This window comes from Rhinolophus ferrumequinum, chromosome 11 (genome assembly GCF_004115265.2).
Source record: "Rhinolophus ferrumequinum isolate MPI-CBG mRhiFer1 chromosome 11, mRhiFer1_v1.p, whole genome shotgun sequence".
In the NCBI taxonomy this organism is placed as follows: domain Eukaryota; kingdom Metazoa; phylum Chordata; class Mammalia; order Chiroptera; family Rhinolophidae; genus Rhinolophus; species Rhinolophus ferrumequinum.
Window position 1 is genome coordinate 36718730 of NC_046294.1, and position 19651 is coordinate 36738380.

Here is a 19651-nt window from a genome sequence, read left to right on the forward strand (position 1 = left end):
GGGACGCTATCTGGGTTTGATTTCTTCATTTTATCAGGAGTTTGACTTTAATCCTTTCATGATTTTTGAAGTCCCATGAAGCCAAAATTAAAACATCATATTAACCAAGTAGCAATCCTGAGTATTGGGACCCCATGTGGGAGCTTGGAAAGCAGACGGGTTTGCAGCGCGGGTTACTGGGTCGGAAAAGATAATTTATGAAATGTGTTGGACACTGAATGGATCTGAAAACATCTGGAGAGCCTAATGAAATACAGTTTTTCAAATCATGCTGCAAGGCTTTAGTCTGGTAAATTCAGAGTTTGGAAAGGACAGACTTCCTTCTTTGCAAGAAGAGAGCTTTATGTTTGAGCAGTTAATTTTGTGACTTTCTTATGCCCAGCTGTCTGTGCCAGGCTCTGCTCCTTTTGGCACCGTTGGGCAAGGAGAGAAGTTACTGACTGCCCCTCCAGGTGGTGGGTCTGGAGTTTGGCTGGATTTCAGTGTCTCTGTCTAGTTGGATGTGTGAGTGAGTGAGGTGCTGGGAGTGGGGAAGGCTCTTCTGGATCTGTGTCATGCTCCCAGGATGGTGGAGTCTTCCAACCTGGGTGTAGGATCCTTTATCAGGGTCTGTGGGGCCCTGCCTCCCCCACTCTCTGGGGGATGTGTAACATCAGAAAGTGAGATGGGTTCTGTACAGCCTCTCCCTGAAGGTGATGTGTGTTTGTGCTCAGGCTGTTGAGATAAAGGAGTTCAAGTGCACACTCTGTGGGTATTAATGTTCTGTGCGCTGCAGGAGGTTCATGAGAAATAAGTGAATGACTGCTACCAGCCCTCCAGGCACGTAGGATCTTACTGGAGGTAGGGGTGGGGGGAGGAGAACAAACACATATGAAATATGTAGAGAGCAATATGAGAGAGCATATAATCTGTCACCAGATTGCAGGTTGCACACCAAATAGTTTCCCAGTTCACAAAAGGGTGATAAGGGTGATGTTTGTATTATCCTCCTATGTGTTTTAATCACTCAGTTATTTCCTCTCTAGCATTGGTTGAGTGTATTCACATCCTTGCAGGGGTTGGGGGATGTTTCAGGGAGGGCTGATTTCTCCAAATTATACTGTAACATGGTTGGGAGAGAGCCAAGGATGATGCTTCTTGGCATGTTGGTGTCTCATTCTTCCTCTGGCAGTGAGAGCAGTAAAGCCACTGCCTTCTGATGGCTTTTGACCCTTTAGGGTCCTGTCTCTTTGTTACCTGAATCTAGACTTCTGTAGGGTTAGTGAGCCTATTTGGAGGCATGGCCTCACTTTAAGGTAGGAGTCTTCGTCATTTCTCCTTCATTCATTCAGCAGCGATCACCATGCCAGACGCTATTATAGGGTGAAAATAGCGGTGAAAAGGCAGACAAAGTCCTTGCTCTCCTGGAGTACACGTATTAGTCAGGGAGACTGATAGTCATCAAACACATCCATATGGAAGAAAAGTAACAGTAATAATTAGAATAGGGTGATGTGATACGAAGTGACGGGAACTTACATCAGTGGGTGGTTGGGAAGGGCTCCGAGACGGTCACGATTCCGCTGAGGTCTGAACGATAAGAAACCAGTCATGAGAGTATGGGGGAAAGAGCATCCAGGCTGAAAGGAAAGCGGGTACAAAGGCTGTTCAGCAGGAAAAAGGAAACAGCTTGGTGTTCAAGGAGCAGAAAGGAGGCCAGTGTGACTGAGGAAGGGTGGGGAGGGAGGAGAGTGGTACAAGAAGAGGAGGATCGAAGCAGGGGTCAAGTCCTCTAGAATCGTCTCAGCCAAGGTAAGGAGCTTGAATCTTTTTCTTTTTTAGATTTTATTGGGGAAGGGGAACCGTGTGTATTTCCAGGACTTTATTGGGGAACAGTGTGTTTTTCCCAGGGCCCATCAGCTCCAAGTCAAGTAGTCGTCCTTCAGTCCTAGTTGTGGAGGGCACAGCTCAGCTCCAAGTCCAGTCGCTGTTTTCAATCTAGTTGCGGTGGAGCGCAGCTCATTGGCCCATGTGGGAATCGAACCGGCAACCCTGTTGCTCAGAGCCTGAGCTCTAACCAACTGAGCCATCCGGCCACCCCGGTGGCTTGAATCTTACTCTTCAGTGATGCTGTTACTGGAAGTAGGGAAGCCTGGAGGAGGAGTATCAGGTTTAGTGGGAGTGGGGGGAGGAGGCTCATTCCGTGTTTGGCCCTTTAAAACGTACATGCCAGTAGTAATTGCCACCGGCAAAGCACAGTCAGGTTTAGCAGTCATTAACTGAGTACCTTCTGTACGCCAGGCACTGTGCGAGGCTCTTTAATGCATGTTCCCTCATTTTATCCTCACAACAACCTTTCGGAAGGATATCATTATTATTTTCTATTTGCAAATGGAAGAACTGAGGCTGAGAGGTGAGGTGGCTTGTTCTGTTTTGAACTCAGATCTCCTGCCCTCGGGCTCTGGGCTGACTTGTTGCCCGGGGTGGATACTGAAGGAGGCTGGTTAATGCTGTTTCCACTTGGAGAGAGTATGGGGACCATATGTTGGCTCATCATGGCCTGATTCCCAGGCTTCTGGAAGAAGGGCCTGTCAGAGTAATGCCTGTGCGCAGCGAGCTGTTGAAAATCTTGACATTTTCAAAATAGTGCAAGCTCCAAAGACTACTTTGGTAAGACTCCCAGCCCCCTTACAAAACACCAGCAACGCTGATACTTTGCACTAAACGAGCAATTTTGTGAAAGTGTTAAGTAAAATAAAACCAAAGGAGCTTAAGAAATGTTGAGGAAATGTGGAATGCTGCTTCGACTCGTGGTTGTTCTCTCGTGACTCTGCACCCCAAATGGGAATTGAAGAATACGGGGAGGCAATTTCTTGTGTTCTTGGGGTTTCAGGTACCAATTTTGGGACCTAACTAGGAGTATGTTAGGTAACCCAGAATCGTTGGTTGTCTTGAGACACTGGAACAAAGATTGTAAGTGCCTTAACAAGCCTGGAGGCAGTGCTGAAAGTGGCGTCAGGCCTGCAGGGTGACTCTCTTCACAATATTCTGGGAGCCGGAAGGTTCCAGAGTGGCAGATGCTGCCGAGCTTCCCAATGAGAAGAGCCTTCAGAGTCCCTCCTTAGGCTTTGAGGCTGGGTACTCTTCTTCCATTTTAAGCTGTTTCTTCTCCTTTTTATAGCGTGGGCCAGATAAGGGTTTATGCTGATAGAGCAGCTTTGTCACACTTTCAGCATATCAATAGCACCGCTGTCAAAGAACCAGATCAAGGAGCTCTGACCTCCACTCTTGAGCCCAACTCACAGAACTCCAGGACTTCTTGTCATGCCCCAAAAATTGCCATACCGAGGAATTGGTACCTTTATATTTAACCAACCAGAGTCACTGCTCACATTATAGTCAAAATCTGTATGCATAGGAAATTAACCTTGCAGAAACATTGCAAGAAACTACAGGACCCGTTTACATTTTGACTAGCCCTGTTTGTGGTTGTGGGTGGACTCTTCCTTACGGGGAGCTCCCATTAGTCTCCAGTTCTCCCTAGTTCTCTTATCAAGTCTTTTGTGTTTGTTGTTAGACTTCTTTAGGGCCTAACCCAAGTCGCTCCCGGCCCAGGGCCTGTGAAGACGTGCTTATTTACGTGGATGGTGACCCGTGGCCCGCCTTCACGGGCATCATCCTTCCCTGTAACCTTCCATTTGTTCTCCCTGGTCCTCTCCCATTGGCTGCCATTCAGTGTGAGGGGCTGCTCCTGGGAGGAAGAGCAGGATCAAAGAATAAAGGCTAGGTCGTGTTTTACCTCGTTCGCCAAGTTACTTTCTCAGTAGCCTGGAGAGAAACAGAAGCCCTTGTATGGAGGAGAGTTTCTGTGCTCCTGTGAAACCAGCCACCTGGCTCCTAGCCGGGCCATATCCATCTCTACCAAGGAACAAGGTGGCAATTCAGGTTTAAGAACAGGTATTTCAGGGGATTTGTCTGTGCCTGCTACATGCATCTTGAGACAGGGTTATAGTACATGAGGTTTTTCATGGGTTTTAGAAAAATCAGGAAATGGAGCAGGTTAGGGGCTTTGTGGGCTAAGGGGTCTCGGGAAAGGAGATGGAAGCAGAGGACTTGGCCATCGTTTAGCAGGGATGAGCCTGGAGCAGTATGATAGGAAGAGATCAGAAGGATGGTGGTGTGCAGAAACACAGGAGTTGACTGGGGGCAAGTCATCTACTCTTTCTGGGCCTCACATTCCTCACCTGTGGCCTGGTGTGATGAAACACGGCCTGCCTACTGGGTATTTGGGAAGACTGAATGAAATAAAATAGCCCAAGGACTGAACTCATCTTCCCTTTGATCAAAAAGTACTGAACCAGAAGCTTTGCTATTAGCAAGCCGGGTGAGTTTGATCAGAAATGATCAAATGTTAAGACCTCAGTATTCTGGAGACCTGATTCTGATTCATCTCTTTTCTCAATGTAGGAGTCATGCCACCCCGCCTTTTGTTTTTTTTAAATTTAGTGTTCTGATAACATTCTATAACCTGATCTTCCTAACACGGAGATGAGAATATCTGCCCTGCCCAGCACCGTGGGTAGGTCAGATACCATAATGAAGGTGACCGCACTTAAAGCTTTGTGTGAATGCAGGAAATTTTGGCAGAAAGGGCAGCATCCAGATTAGGGAAGAAAGGTTGGGGAGCTGCCTCTAGGTCTGATGAAATGACTGTTATATTTTTGTCCACATTTTTTTCTATTTATTAATTTTTTTAATTAAAGTTTATTGGGGTGACAATTGTTAGTAAAGTTACATAGATTTCAGGTGTACAATTCTGTAATACATCATCTATAAATCCCATTGAGTGTTCACCACCCGGAGTCAGTTCTCCTTCCATCACCATATATTTGATCCCCCTTACCCTCATTTCCCACCCCCTACCCCCTTACCCTCTGGTAACCACTAAACTATTGTCTGTGTCTGAGTTTTTGTTTCTCATTTGTTTGTCTTGTTCTTTTGTTGTTTTTGGTTTATATACCACATATCAGTGAAATCATATGGTTCTCTGCTTTTTCTGTCTGACTTATTTCGCTTAGCATTATACTCTCAAGATCCATCCATGTTGTCACAAATGGTCCTATTTCATCTTTTCTTACCGCCGAATAGTATTCCATTGTGTATATATACCACAACTTCTTTATCCATTCATCTATCAAAGGACGTTTTGGTTGTTTCCTATTTTTGTCCACTTTTAAAAACTATCTTCCTTCTAACGTTAGAATGTAAAATTCATCTTAGTGGCTATACCATCCAACTCAGGATTTACATACCTAAGACTCTGGGCTTATTGAAGCTGGTACAAGTTGGGAGTCGGGAGCCCCAGTTGCTGTTAAAACTGTGCATTGTATACAAAGTGGATGCTGGATGCTGCTCCAAGAGCATGGAAGATTCGCTCTTTGCCTGCGTCTACCTGAGCTCAACCAGCTGATCTTCTATAAAACCAAAGGCTGTTTGGGGGCTACTGAATGCCACATTGGTGTTGTCATTCGGAACTTTGGCTCTGGGCACAAGGGGTAGAAAGGAGGGGGGAGGAAGAGGGAGTAGCGGTGGATGGTGCTGTCTTCCTGATGCCTTGTCTTTAGGGATTTCTGATCATGGCCAGGAAGCTGCCAGCCCCATAGACTCTTACCGGGATGGCAGATTATCATGCAAAGAGCATCAAATGTAGAAATAGAAGACCTGGATTCATGTCCCAGTCTTTTCACTTACTGACGAAGTTATCTTGAGCGAGTCACTTAACCTCTCTGAGCTATGTCCCCATTCATAAAATGGGGGTCAACGGTGTTAACAGCTAAGATGTGTAACAAAAGCCTTTGTGGACTGGAGAACCCTTGAGAGGTGACAGTGGATAGTGGTGGTGTTGCTTTATTGTTAGTCCCATTATATGCAGGACATTATTTTTTTTCTCCAGGTGAAAAGGAGGCAGGCTCAGTGTGTGCATTTTCAAATTCCTTGATGAATGGAGAGGACTCTCTCAAAGAAACTGGGTGTAAACAAAGCCAAACCCTTAAACGCAGTGCAAAGATTGCTGAAACAGGTGTTCAGCGGCCTGCTTCTCATCCTTTTCTAGATGCTCGTGTCTTACTCGGTTTTGGGGGGAAGATCAGGCTGCTGCCTGCCAGATGAGGTCATAGGATTCCACGGGCTTGTCTGGAACGAGGAGCTGGAAGTCGGGAGGCTGGCAGTGGTTGGGAGGAGTGCGAGGGTGCTGGGTGGTGCAGAGTCGCGGGGCCAGGGAGCAGCCTGGCTCTGCCTGCTTCACATTTGGCTTATTCGGATTCAGGCTGCTCTCACCTCAGTGCCAGCTTATCCCAGACACCAGAACTCAGGATGCTCTTACCAGGCCCCAGGGCAAAGTAAGAAAAAACATGGTAGACCTAGAGATTTTTTTTTTTTTTTTAACCTTTATGCTATGCTCATTTAAACCTACTAATCTCTGGGATGGCTCAGTGCTTAATCTGGAGATGAGGCTAATATTTTAACACTACCAAACTGAGATGATACCGGTATATTGACTCTGACAGTGAAAGCATTTTAACGATCTGTATTAAGAGACTTAAAAAAATGACCATGTCCTTTGATTCAGTAATTTTACCTCTGGGATTTTAGCCCAAGGAAATAATTTGAATTGCAGAAAAAGCCTATATTCAAAGATATATTTATTATAATAGTGGGGTGAAGGGTGGGGGAGCACCTAAAATGTCCAGCGTGAGAGAATGGTAATCTTTCTAGAATGTAAGCTTCATGGCGTAAGGAATTCTTTTGTTCACTCTGTATCTCCAGCACCTACAACAACGCCTGACACACAGATGGCCAGTGAATATTTTTTGGTAATATGAAAAAAAATTTATATTCATATGATTTGACTATTATTCAGCAATTTCAAATGAAGAAGTCTTCATTTGGCATAAGACATTTTCTATGTTAATAGATTTCTAAATACAGTAAAATCACAACTTTCTTTTTCTTTTAATAAAAGGGGTAAAAAGCTAGGAAGGAGAAAATACCCAGGTGTATCTCTAGACAGTGAGATCATGGTGACCTTTTTTTCTGTATTTTCTAAAATTTCTCAAACGCCTGTGATTTTGTGATTGGGGACAAAACATTTTAAAATAAATCATATTATTTTTAAAAAAGGAGGAGATTAGGTGAGCCTGTTCACGGAGCAAACCAGCAGCATGTAGAACTAGCCCCTCCTCCCTTTCAAAGAACCAGGTAGCCTTTGCGAATGCGCAAAGACACCCCCATGCTTTGGTTGTGTCTGTCAGCTTGGCGTGGAAGCTGATCCCTCCTAACTTCAAACGGGTGCTCGAAACTACACAATGTTGAAATTAGGCAGGTCATGTTGCAGAGACGTGCCCATACATTTATATCCCATCACCGAAGTGAGGACATTTTATAGTAGGGAGAAGAATTTTAAGAAGATCTAGTTTTCTGGGGGGGTGGTGGTGGTTAATTCTTAGAATTCTTTCTCTGGTTCACGGTTTTTGGAAGCTGTTGAAAGTGCCATCTGCTTTCCTTCACTCTTGTTTTAGCTCGTGCCATCTGAAAGTCACTTTTTGCTAAGCCACTCAATTTGTTGGAGTCAGTGCTTCATGGGATGTCTCTCTAAGAGGCAGCATTCTTTGGGAGCCAAGACGTCCCTAGAATTAAAATCCCCTCGTCTTAGGTGGCCTCTGGCACCTGAGCTGGAAATTGTTGGCTTTTTTAAATGCAGCTGGGTTCTGACAGAGTAAGTGCCTCTCAGCAGAAAAGCCCACATTCTCCATCGGGGAGGAATGTGATGGTCAGCGTCCTGAGACGTTACTGATCTATTGTTGTGTCTGTAATCCTTTCCATTCAGACGACTTTTCCTTCATTATCTCTTTCTTTCTCTTTAGCCATAACCAGCAGACCACAGCGTTCCGGCATCCTGTGAGTGGGCAGTTTTCTCCAGAAAATAGCGAATTTATTCTTCAAGAAGAGTAAGTACTTTTCTATATTCTCCTTTTCCAGGCAGGATCTGGGAGCTTAAAGGCATTTGCTCAAAACAAACCTTGTTGGATTATTTTCTCTCTCAGATAGAGGGGCTTGGTGTGGGTTGGTGAAATGCGAGAATTGTGTGTTTCAGTCTCTAGATTTCTCTCGGTAGGAAGAGGAGGAGGTGGGGAGATCATAGGGATGTGCTGTGATTGATGTTGCTGGAGACCCTTAAAAGCTTGCTTTCCCTTGAACAAACCCGTTCTCCTCAAGCGACATGTAATGCACTCTCATCTGGTGTGAAAGGGCACCAGATGCAGCCTGGTGACTGAGCTAAACTGTTCAATACAGCCTCAGACTGAGCTAAACCAGCCTCCCAAGGAAGCCGCATATAGGAGTCCAAAGCCAGGGCTTAGACTGGTGACACCCATGGTCCCTGAGCATTTTGAATTCTTTCTGCTTGTTGTTCCTAACACTGGAACTTTGCTGCTCCTCAGTCCCATTCCAGCAGGGCCTCTGGGGTGCTCAGAGGCAGGGTCTGTCACCCAGGGCGGTCTACCTGAAAATGCACATGAAACCTGAGTAGGACGTGTTCTTCTCCTGAAAATGAAGGCAGAGAAATGTGTGCCAGTGTCTCTGTTCCCTGCTGCTCACCTGAGATACTTTTGTTTGAAGAAAATAATTCTGTTAGAGAAACTACTAGAGACGTTGGCCTTTATTTTTTTTTCCCTTCGGATCATTTTTCTTGTGTTCACTCATATAGACCAAATATGATCTTAAACTATCAGTATTTATGTTTTCGTAGCATTTCCTTCCCTTCATACTTACACCTTTAAGCTTTCTATTCTGGAGAATTTCAAACATATACAAAAGTAAAGATACCATAATAAATCCAATGTATTCATCGCCCATCTTCACTGATTTCCAAAACATGGCTGATTTTACTTTATTTGTACCCTCCTCCTCACCCCCTGTATTCTTTTGAAGCAAATTCCCAACATATTATTTCATCTCTATCGTGTTTTCAGCTTAGGATCATTATTTTATAGAACTTTTAAAACTAGAAATCTATAATTACAATAATACTGACATTCCCTGTATGTTTACTCTGTGCTAGGGATTTTACATGTGTATCTCATTTAGGACAATAATCCTGAGAGGAGGTCAGCATCAGCATTTTAGAGGTAGACACTGAGACTCCAAAAAGTCCTCACTTGCCCAAAGTTGCATGGCTAGCAGTAGAAACGCCAGGATGTCATCCCCGCTTGAACTCTTTAGTCAGGTCTAACCCTTGCCCTAGTCAGAGGCTGCCTGTTCAATTATTTTGATGCTGGTGGCCTATGAGCCATGGTTGCCAGACTTTGGGGTTGGGGGTCTGACTTTGAAATCATTACTACTTTAGAGAGAGAGTGGGAGGAAGGTAAAGACTATCCTGTTTCCTACAAGGAGAAAGAGCTGATGTGTAAAAACAGAGCCAGAATGTGGATTCTCCGAATTCCAGCTTGGAATGAGTTTGTTTACAGAATCCTGAAGGTTAGAAGCTCTTGGGAGGTCACTGAGTTCAGCCCCCTTTCTTAGGCCTCCTGGAGACATGGGTGCCTGTCATTGTTAAAGGTCTGGATGGGGAATCCATCAGAACGCTTGATTTGGGAAATTACCAACTTGAATGAGAGCTTCTAGAAAAATGATTTTTTCCTGGACCTTTTCTCAGTAAACAGCACCGTCACACACACCTCTTCCCTGACCACTTCTGAGAAGGTAGCCTCTTTAATCCTACTGAAATATCTTTGTAGCTAATCTCAATGCCATCCAGTTTCCAAGGAAAAGATATTCCTTCTTTCAAGGGTCATTGTTTCCCTGTAGATTCCATTCCCCGGATGTCATAAGGAGTGCTTGTCTCAGGTGGTGGGTGCAACGATGTGGCCAGACAGTCCTTGAAGGAGACAGAATGTGCTTTAGGCATTGAAAGGAAGTGGGGACTCCTGTGAACTGATGTGGTGATTCCTGCACTGACTCATTAAGTACTTAGTAAATGCCTACATTTTGTTAGGGGCTGTGCCAGACTCCGCAGTTACAGCAGCAAGTAAGACAAACGTGGGCCTGTGTGTGAGGAGCTTACGGTTGAGTAGGGAAGATAGATACTTAAACAGGAGATCACAAATGGATCCATGTTCATGACAGAGGAAACCAAGGGTTCCATGGGGGTTGATGACAGAGTTCTAAGCTGGCTTAGGCATCATGGAAGCCCTCTGCACCCTGGGAAGATCTGTTGTTTCATTTGAGACCTGTTCAGTCAAGGTGAACAGCCTGAGCAGAGACCTCGAGGGCAGAGCAGATAGAGCCTGGGGGGATCTGGTGAGTTAGAGGGAAAAATGAAGAGCGCGGCATGGAACCTGGAGATACTTGGGAGGTAAAATCGACAGGACTTGGTGATTGATTGGCTGTGATGGGGATGAAAGAGAGGGAAGACTCTCTTGAAGTGTCTGGCCCTAAACTGGAAGAAGGGGGAGAATTTGGATAAGTGTGCATGTGTATGAGGGTCGTTGACAGCTGAGGGAAGTGTGACCCGCCTTGGTGGGTTCAGAGAGCAAGAAGACTGATGTGTAGTAAAGATAATGTTGGAGAGGAAGGCTGCAGCCAATTATCTAAATAATTTCCTCCTGAAATACGGATTTACTTCCTGGTGGAGATCTGAAGGGTGAGTGAGACATGAATTCCTCTCTCAGAAACCTTTTTTTTTTTTTTTTTTTAACCCTCCAACAGATAAGATTACTATTGTAATCTTGTAAAGAGCAGCTTGGTTTGGTTGTGTGGTGTGTTATGTGCTCAGGAAGAAAGGCCGAGATGATCATTTTTGTCCTTGACACATCCGCTCTCAGATTGTATTGGGTAGAAAAAGGAAAATTGGCTTCTTTTCTTTTTCAAAGAGGGTCTTTTAAGGCCGCTTGACTCCCCTTGCCAGAGCCTTCACCCTATTTCTTTCAGTGAATCTTTCTAGAGCAGTGGTTCTCAAAGCATGGTCTCGGAAGCAGCATGACCTGGGACCTTGTTAGAGAGGCAAATTCTCGAGCCCTCTCCAGACCTATTAAATCAGAGTCTGGAGGTGAGACCGCATGTAACCTGTGTTTTAACAAGCCTTTAGGATTCTGATTCTGGTAGAAGTTGGAGAACCACAACTGTAGACAACTTTCTGTTTCCATCCCTCCTAAATTATCCCCAGATTCTTCCATTCATCCTTAAGTCTCCTCTAGATACTTGTCATTCTCGGGACTGCAGTGACAATCATAGATGGATCTTAGTCAAATAATCTTGGGTTTCTTCTCCTGTGGGAAGAAAATAAAAATGGTCTCCCTGGTGACGTCCTTTAAAGTATTACTGATGGGAACAGACGACACTTCTCCCCCACTGTTGGCAGGTGGGGCTCACGGGAGCTGCTTGGTGGAACAGGTGCATGCCCACCAAAAGATGGTTTCCCATCTTACAGATTACAAGCAAGGGGAGGAGACATAACGTGAAAGCTGTCATCTGGTGGATGCACAGAACATAAGCTCTGAGTATTCTAGTTTCTGTGTCAGCAATGTAGTCAGTCAGGATAGGCTAGGGTCTGTTTGGAACATCATCAAAGAAAATCTCAGTGACTTAAAACAATTAAGGTTTATTTCTCACTTTTACTCCATGTCTATCACAGGTGTCACCTAAGGGGTTCTGCTCTGTCATCTTTACTGAGGGAGGTTCCATCTCTGTTTCCATGATTGCCAAAGGCAAGAAAAAGGAGCTTTGGTGAACTGTGCACTGGCTCTTTCACACATTTCATTGGCTAAAGTAACATCTGACCACTCCTAACCTCAAGGGGGCAGCGATGTGCGTTTCTACCATGCACCTGGGAAGAGAATTAGAAGTATTTGTTGGTCAGCACTAATGACTGCACTTAATAACCCATAGTACAGATATATTAAAGGAAGCAGGACCTTCGGAGTTTGTCACCAACAAGCTTCTTTTGCTGCATGAGTAGGTTTGCTTTTACATTTCAGCTTTTCTGTTATGTTACCTAGTTTTTTGTTAGAATCTCCAAGCGGGTGGGTATCAGCAAGTGGGTTCTGCAGCCTTGTCCCCCAAGGGAAACCCCTTCACACTGAAGCCAATAGGCATGTGAAAATCCCTGTTGGAAGAGCTCATATAAGCTCAGGCTGCATTAGTAAAAGTGCAATGTGTAGAGAAAAGGGGAGAATAGTTCTGGTATAGCATGGTGTTTGTGGACTACTTCATTCATTTCAAGTTTATGGAGCACCAAGGACGTGCCAAGCCACAAACACTGTCATCTGGGTATAAATTTCAAGAAGGATGTTAAGCAATTGAGATTCCCCTGAGGAGGGGGACCATAATGGTGAGGGGTCTGGAAACCCCATCCAGTGACCTGGCATGTTGAGTCTGCAGAAGAGAAGATGAAGGAGGATGGGCTATGAGTGTTCAAGAAGGGCTGGCAGGTGGAAGTGGGGTATTTATTGCAGGGCTGCGAAGGCAATGAGTAAATGTTATTGGCAGGTAGCTTTGTCTAGGAAAGAGATTTTCTAGGAAAGAGATTTTCTAGGATCCCTTGTTTCCGGATTTGGAATTTTATATTTAACATTAAATGAAGTAATCTACCTCCTAGAGTTGGCTTTTTCCATTAATAATAATATTTTCATAGCTAATGTTTAGAGCCCTTACTATTTATTATCAGGTACTTTTCTAAGTGCTTTATATATATGAATTTAATTCCCACAGCAGTCCATTGAGTAAGATACCATTATTAGGTACCTAATAATGGCACAGAGAGGTTAAGAGTCTTGTTAAAAGTCACACAGCTAGTAAGTGACAGACTTAGGCTTTGAATCCAGGTAGCCTGGCCCCAGATGCTGTGTTTCTAACCACTATACATAGTGCCTCTCATTTCACTGGTCTTCAAGAGACAATCCCTTGGCTCTACTCAGGCATTAATGTGCTAAGTAGGCTACTGCTGCCTAGAGCTTTTAATTGCAATTGTATTTGCAATAATGAAATTTGATCTAATAACTACATTTGCTTGAAAGATGCCACGACTATTCAGTAGTCTTTTCTCCAGAAAATGTTCTCAGGCCTTTTTGCAGGGCCTCATTTCCAGTGATTGGATCATTTGGGCTCCTCTTCTTAAGCTTCTTTCCTCATTCTCAGTGATGTTCTTAAGTTGGGAGCTTGCGGTTGCCCTTTGTGGCTCACAGGGCCACGCACGGCGGCCCTCCTGAAAAGGTAGGGCTGCAGCTTCCAGGCTGTGGTTTTGGTGGTTGCTGCTGTGCATTAGGGGCATTTTCTCTTCAGTGCTGGTCTGCCCTGCCGTGGAAGCCGCTGACAAACGCCTCTGCAGCTCTTAGGGGAGAGGAAGGAAGCATTCCGGAGCCTTGACGCTGGCAGCTGACTGACAGCAGGCTGTGTACCCTGATCCCCAGGCTCTGTCAAGCATTTGATGTTGAGGTGGGGCCTCGATGAGAGAGAGTATGCGCTCTGGAAGTTCAGAAGCGTGCGTGCTCTGGTGCTCAGAAGCCGGCTGCAAGGCACCCAAGATTTCCGTGGAGTTTCTTAACACAGAGAGGACCCTGGCCTGGCCTGCCTTTCCCGGCATCCTAGCGAGTTTAGCTTATTCCTTCCAGAGGAATAAGCGTCTGAGTGGCCCTCTGTTTTCTCATTGGATTGTTTGGAAAAGAACGACAAATTCGAATTGCCTGGAATGTTCTGCGTGGTGTTTGGAGGGTAATACTTCAAAAGATACTATCTTGCTGAAGGTAAGAATGACTTCCCTTCCCTTTGGCCTCTTTGGGGGTCCAATTTGCAGGCTTCAGGGCAAGGCTCTCCAATCCTTGTGCCAATGATTGGCCTTGGGGTGGGATATCTCCTACTGCTAGGAGGTGGCTGTCTCCCTTTCCTCCTGCAGTTACAAGTTGGGTAAAGCTGACTGAGATTCAAAGCACAGGATGGGGGAGGGGTGCACTACAACTCCGAGCTGGGAGAAGGAGTCTGTCCTGTTGCTCCTCGGCTGAGCCCTGGGCCGTGAGGCTGATGTGTTGCTCTCTGCAGCTGCATTGCCAGCACCTTCTCTCTCCAGACTGACAGTCTTGGGCTAGCTTTGCCTGTTGCATTTGGTTGCCATGGTAGCAGAAAAAATGAGGCAAAATGGAAACACCTGGCAAGCAGATACAGAAACTTAGACTGTTCAGTTTTCCTTCTTGGCCTAGGAGACGGCGTCTGTGACAATCACAGGTAGGAGAAGAGGTGGTGACAGTGTCCTTAGTTCAGTCAGACACCTGCGTGTTGGCTTGGCTCTGGATGTTGCAGTTGGGAAGGGCATTGGCACGGGGGGTCCAGTCATTGCCACACAGCCACCGCGTCTCCGGCTCTGACTGCACTGGCTGAAAACGCTGCAGTGGCGACTTCGTTACGTGTGGAAGCTGCTGCTTACACACAGTCATTTTGTTTCTTCCTGTGACTTCCCTTGTCCTCTTCTTTTTCCTCCCTCTGGTCTGGGAAGTGCCCAGCTCTCCATTAGAAAAGGTTGTTTTCTAATGAGAGAAGTGGCCACCTCGTAAGCCAGGAGGAGCAGATAGGCGGAAAGAGGGCTCGCCAAGGGCTTGGGTTGGGACTGCAGGTAGCACCTCAGAAACAGCAAAGCAGAGGTGGAAGGAGCTGTAGAGGCTGAGGTCTGGTTCTCCTTTGGTGCAGAGAGAAGCCTGGACAGTGGAAGAGACTGGCCCAGGAGTATTTGGCAGAGTAGGACTCAGGCCAGGGCAGTACTTTGGTTTGAGGGTGCAGGAGGGGAGCCCTCAAGGCTCCCTGGCTAATTTTCATGCCCAGTGAGGAGTGCTATTTGGACTGGTTTCCCCCTCCCGAGGTGGGGTGGGGTGGGGTGGGGTGAGGAAATGGAGCTTGTGTTCGAGAGAGAGGAGTTGTGGAGGATGGGGAAAGAATACAGAAAGCCATAGTTGAGTAATGAGGCCATAGTTGCTGAATGAAAACCCGTGTCAGACAGCCTCCCCCAGGGTGTTGGGAGTGTACAGTGAGCGTTGGCGGTCTGTGTGTGTCTCTTTCTCTGGGAAGAGGGGGTGTGGAGGTGTGTGCCTGTTTGGGACAAGAACGTTCTTTTATTCTGGCTTTTCATTGTGTATTGCTTTCCCAAAACCCCTTAGGTGGTGGGTGTAAGCGCCTTAAAAAATCTGCTGGTTGTTTGTGAATGTGCCTGTTCTCATGCAGCCCTCCTTCCAGAGCAATAATCTTAGCTGAGTTCTCTGTGTAGGATCCTTGAGGACAGAGGATGAATTCGGGGTCCTATTTTTCCAGGCATTAATGGGATATGGGTATCATCTAATGATGTCTTGTCAGTAAGAGATTCCTGATTCCCCATTGCTTTCTAACCTCGTATGATAGCCTGGAAGACTCAATATTGTCATTGTCCTGGGGAAAGAATGGCAGCACAGTCAGGCACAGGGTTACGGTACTTTACACAAGCCCCGGATAAGGTGTTTATAAGGAAGTTTGTAGGAAATGATTGTTTAGAAGTTAACTGTTTGGCTTCTTGAGCTTTCTGGAGAGAAGTACCTTGGAAACAAAAATAAAATGTCCCTGAGATTTAAATTCTGGGGTCTCCACTGGTAACAATCACAGTGCTTTTCATTTAGTGCAGTGCTTTGCGGTTTTCAACATGTTATTTCAATCCACACAACTGCCTTGTGAGGGAGAATAGTTTTCACCCCATTTTGTAATAATGGAAACTGAGGCCCAGAGGTACGATGCAACTCGTAGAGCGTAGGGGAGTCAGTCAGCTGCAGAGCTTTGTATTCTGGGCTCAGTCTTTCCAGCACCCCAGGATCCTCTTGGTTTGGGGGTTAGTCTTGGCCCTGAGAAGAGCAAAAGCTCTTTGTCAGACTGTGGGACTTGCCCTAGGCTAGTGTTTCTGTGGCAAAGCCCAGGTTTTTGGAGTCCAGCTTCTGTCTTGGGCAAGTCACTAATTTCTCTGAGCCTCAGTTTCCTCGTCTATAAAGAGGAGATGATGAAAGTGGCTTTGCAGGGTTAATTGAGTAATGCAGGCAAAGTGCCTGGCACACAGTAGGTGCTACAAGTATAGTCCAGTCCCTCTCCTTGCTTGGCCATGTGCACCTGTCCCTGAGGGTTGGTGATACTTAGCTTGGTGACCTACTCGTTGTGCTGGCAATAGGGTAGGAAAGAGTCTTGCTGGGATCCCACTTTCGTCAGCTCCTGTGCAAGATCTTGACTGAGAGGCCACTGAGGGTCCCATGACCCAAACTCATGTGAATTCAGACCCTACACAAACAAGTACCTTCTGAATTATAACCTCCCTTTCTTACTACATCTGTTGGTGTTATATGCATTTGCTCCTGGGTGTGCAGGAAGCAGAAGCAGCTCCTTTATAGATAGGGAAGTAGAGGGACAGGGAAGGTAACTTCCTGCCCAGGCTCACCTGACACATCCTTGAGGAAGCTTAGAGTAGAATGAAATCATTTTGCTATTGAGCTTCTCCAGACTGAGTTTTTTTTTGTTTTGTTTTGTTTTTTTGGTCTGGTCCTAACATCTTTTGTTACTTTCAGATGGGAGGCAGTTGCATTAAAACTCTAGCTCATTGTTTTAAGCTTCAGCCAACACCCTTCCAGCAAAATAATCAGTATTCGAGTAGCCCAGGTCAAGGAAAGCGAAGTCTTTGTTCCTCTCATCCCAGTGTACCTTGGGAATCCAGATAGCACAGAAACCTGGCAGACAGGCTTTTAAGTTAACAGGATTTTAGTTTAGGACACCGAGAGAGAGTCTGCCTTCCCGTAGCATGTGCAGGGTTTTGGTCTCCTCTCCCCAGGGTCCGTGTGACTCGTGCCTGAGGGCAGGTTGTTGGGAACTGAACCATCCTCACAGCTGCTGAGCTCAAGGCCACATGTACTTCTATGGGGCACAGGGAACGGTTCTTGGGTGAAACCTGTTAGGAAGATCCCTCTGTCTGAGGAGAACGGATCAGTATTTGCCCCACCATGCTCTAAAGTGGGACATACTCTAAGATGTAACTGGCTGAAGCGAATGTACCAGAATGCCCACATCCAAGTGAGTGATGACCTCATCAGTGAGTCTCTTCAGGAGGTTACACACATGCACCACTGATGTTCCCATTACTTAAAATGGTGTGGTAAACGACCTCTAGAAGTTTCTATCAGAGCCAGTGTTTTAGTCAAGAGAGAAAATTATTTTTTTGAGATTTTTTTAATAGTCTAATTTTTGGACACCAAATTGTATCCAAAGCATAACCACTACCTTTTTTTTTTTTAAATTATTATTAGTTGTAATTCTGGATAACTTCTAGTTATTTCCAAAAGTCATATTCACCCATGGGAGACCTCCAAGGTCATAACCCACGTTCAGGAGATTCAGAGGAACGTCCTCTGGAGACAGGTCTTGTTACTTGGCTGAGTGTGTAGCTGTGTGCACCTTGTTCTTTCAAAGAGCCAGGTCAGGGACTACCAGGGAATGGTTGCGTCTGCTGCTTCAGCTGGGAGCCCTGGTGAAGATTCACTCCTTGCGTGTAGAGCAACAGAGTCCCCTTCCAGGAAGCAGATTGAGTTTGGACTTCAGCCATCTTTCCCAACAAGCCAGCTTTCTCTGGCGTGGCTCAACACAGGTCTTAGCAGTAGCCGTGAAGAATGGAGTGGACACCCGTGCTTCTTCCTCCTTCCCACGCCGCACCACACACTGTCCTTCACTGATGATTAGCATGGGGGGCCACAACCAGTCCTTCTCCAACTGAAATGTGTTGACAGCTGGCTCCATAGGCGGTGGTCGTGCTCTCTTTCCTCGCTCACCCCAGGCTGCAGGGCGGTCTCCTTTGCTCCTGCACTCTTGGCTGGAGGAGCTCCCTGGCCAGCCAGCATTTCAGAAGCTAGTGTGGGAAGGAGACATGGGTTAGAGTGCAAGGGGATGGTTAAAGTTAGAGCTGAAGATTGTACGGTGCAGAAATGGCAAGAGTGGCCATCCGTCCCGGATTTCCTTGGCCAATCACAAATCCAGGTGGTCTCTGGCCCACAGAAGAGCAATGGCATACTTGTGTCTAGTTGGTGGAATGTGATGCATCATTTAAAATGATGTGGATGAGTTCAAAAGAATGGAGAAAATGTTTATAATAAGTTTTTAAAAATCAAGATGCAAAATCATAAACACAGTATGATCCCAGTTACATAAAAACAACCCCTCCCCACTCCCCAAAAGAGGCATATAAAAAAGAATGAAAGTAAATATACCACGTATTAAAAATGATTTTCCTTGGGTAGCAGGACTGTGGGGGTTTTCTTTCCTTTCAGCTTTTTTCCTTATATTTCTCAAATAGTCTATAATAAACCTCTATCCATTGTCTTTAATGGGAGTGAGTTAAACTTGATAAAATCCCAAACAAACTTTTTTTTATTTATTATTGGACTTTGTGTGCTGAATTTTAGCTTAGAGATACAGCTGCCATAGCTGAGATGACCTGAGCATTCTTCTTCCTTGTCTCAAACCTCGGAAATCTGAAAAGTCAGGCAAGACCAGGTTCCAGGAAGGCAGAATTCTGCCTGGAGGCAGGGCCTGGACAAGGCAGGCTCTCAGAGACCTTCCCACCCCTAGTAGGCGATTATCTCTGTGCTGTACACAGCGTCTGCCAACAGTGAGCCGGCTGAGTGTGCTGACATTCTCTGAGTGGGGACCAGAAACAAAAGTCTGGCTGGGATGGAGGCTGGGGGCGGGGAATCCAGAGTGAGTGCCTGAGCTGATAAGGAGCCAGTGATCTCTCTGTCTGGAGGGACTTGTATCTCCAGCCACCAAGTGTCTGACAGGGCCCAGCCCCTTCTGTGAAGAACTTGCCTCACGGTGCAGGGTATTGGGACTCTGGCTTGGCGCACGGCAAGAATCACTTATCCTTTGAGCAGCCAAGGTTTTTGAAGGAAGCAGCATATCTTATCTCCAAGGTGGAAACTAGGATTTTGCCTCGTAGTACCTCTGTACAAGTGAGACTGGCGAAAGGACATCAGAGCGTTTCTTCCTCAGCCGTGCGCTGCCTGGATCCCCCATCTCCATCGACTCAGGGTTCTGCCCCACGCCTCCAGATCAGATTTTCTCCACTCTTCTGGCAAAGAGCCTCAGTTCACTCCAGCTGCCTGTCAGAACGGTGAAAATACCCAGCCACATCCTGGGGCTTCCGTTTTTGAGGAAGGCTTACTGATCTTGGAGTTAGCAGAGTCTGGGATTCAGCCTCAAGCCGTTCAAGGATAGTATTGAATTTGTGTGGAGGCATTTGCCCCTGCTGCCTTGAAATACATACTGGCAAATGCTGGGGCTCTGTGGAAACAGGTGAGAAAGGTTCTCTCTGGTGTCTCTTGAGTGTGGGACCGAGATGTTCCCAAAGTGCTGGCCCTCCCAGGGCAGGTGGAGCTTCTCAGTTTCTCAGCGGTAAGCGTGATGTCACTGGATGCTGATGGGGACACACTGGGGATACTCATTGGGGACCCAGGCACGCTTCATTACTCCCTGCTCTCCAGACATGGTGCAGGGGTTAATATCTCTGATGGCTCTATTCTGGGGCAAATAGAGTGTTCCCAGAATAGGACTCTTTGTTGAGTAGCCTATTTTGGGAGGCAGGCCC

At 46.1% G+C, this 19651-nt stretch overlaps 1 protein-coding gene across 9 annotated transcripts in view; it reads left to right on the plus strand.

Annotated features, from left to right (window-relative positions):
• The window catches only part of PLEKHA7 (pleckstrin homology domain containing A7), a 203022-nt gene that overhangs the window by 110581 nt on the left and 72790 nt on the right, over positions 1-19651 (plus strand). For 8 of the 9 annotated variants that reach the window (XR_004424362.1, XM_033120335.1, XM_033120329.1 and 5 more), the window contains exon 4: positions 7902-7985. Coding sequence is in view for 8 of the 9 variants with exons in the window: in XM_033120335.1 (XP_032976226.1) it covers positions 7902-7985 (84 nt within the window). In the remaining variant the exon portion in view is untranslated. Of the gene's footprint in view, positions 1-7901; positions 7986-18821; positions 19360-19651 lie in introns of those variants that run through there. The other variant, XM_033120336.1, reaches the window with a different exon arrangement.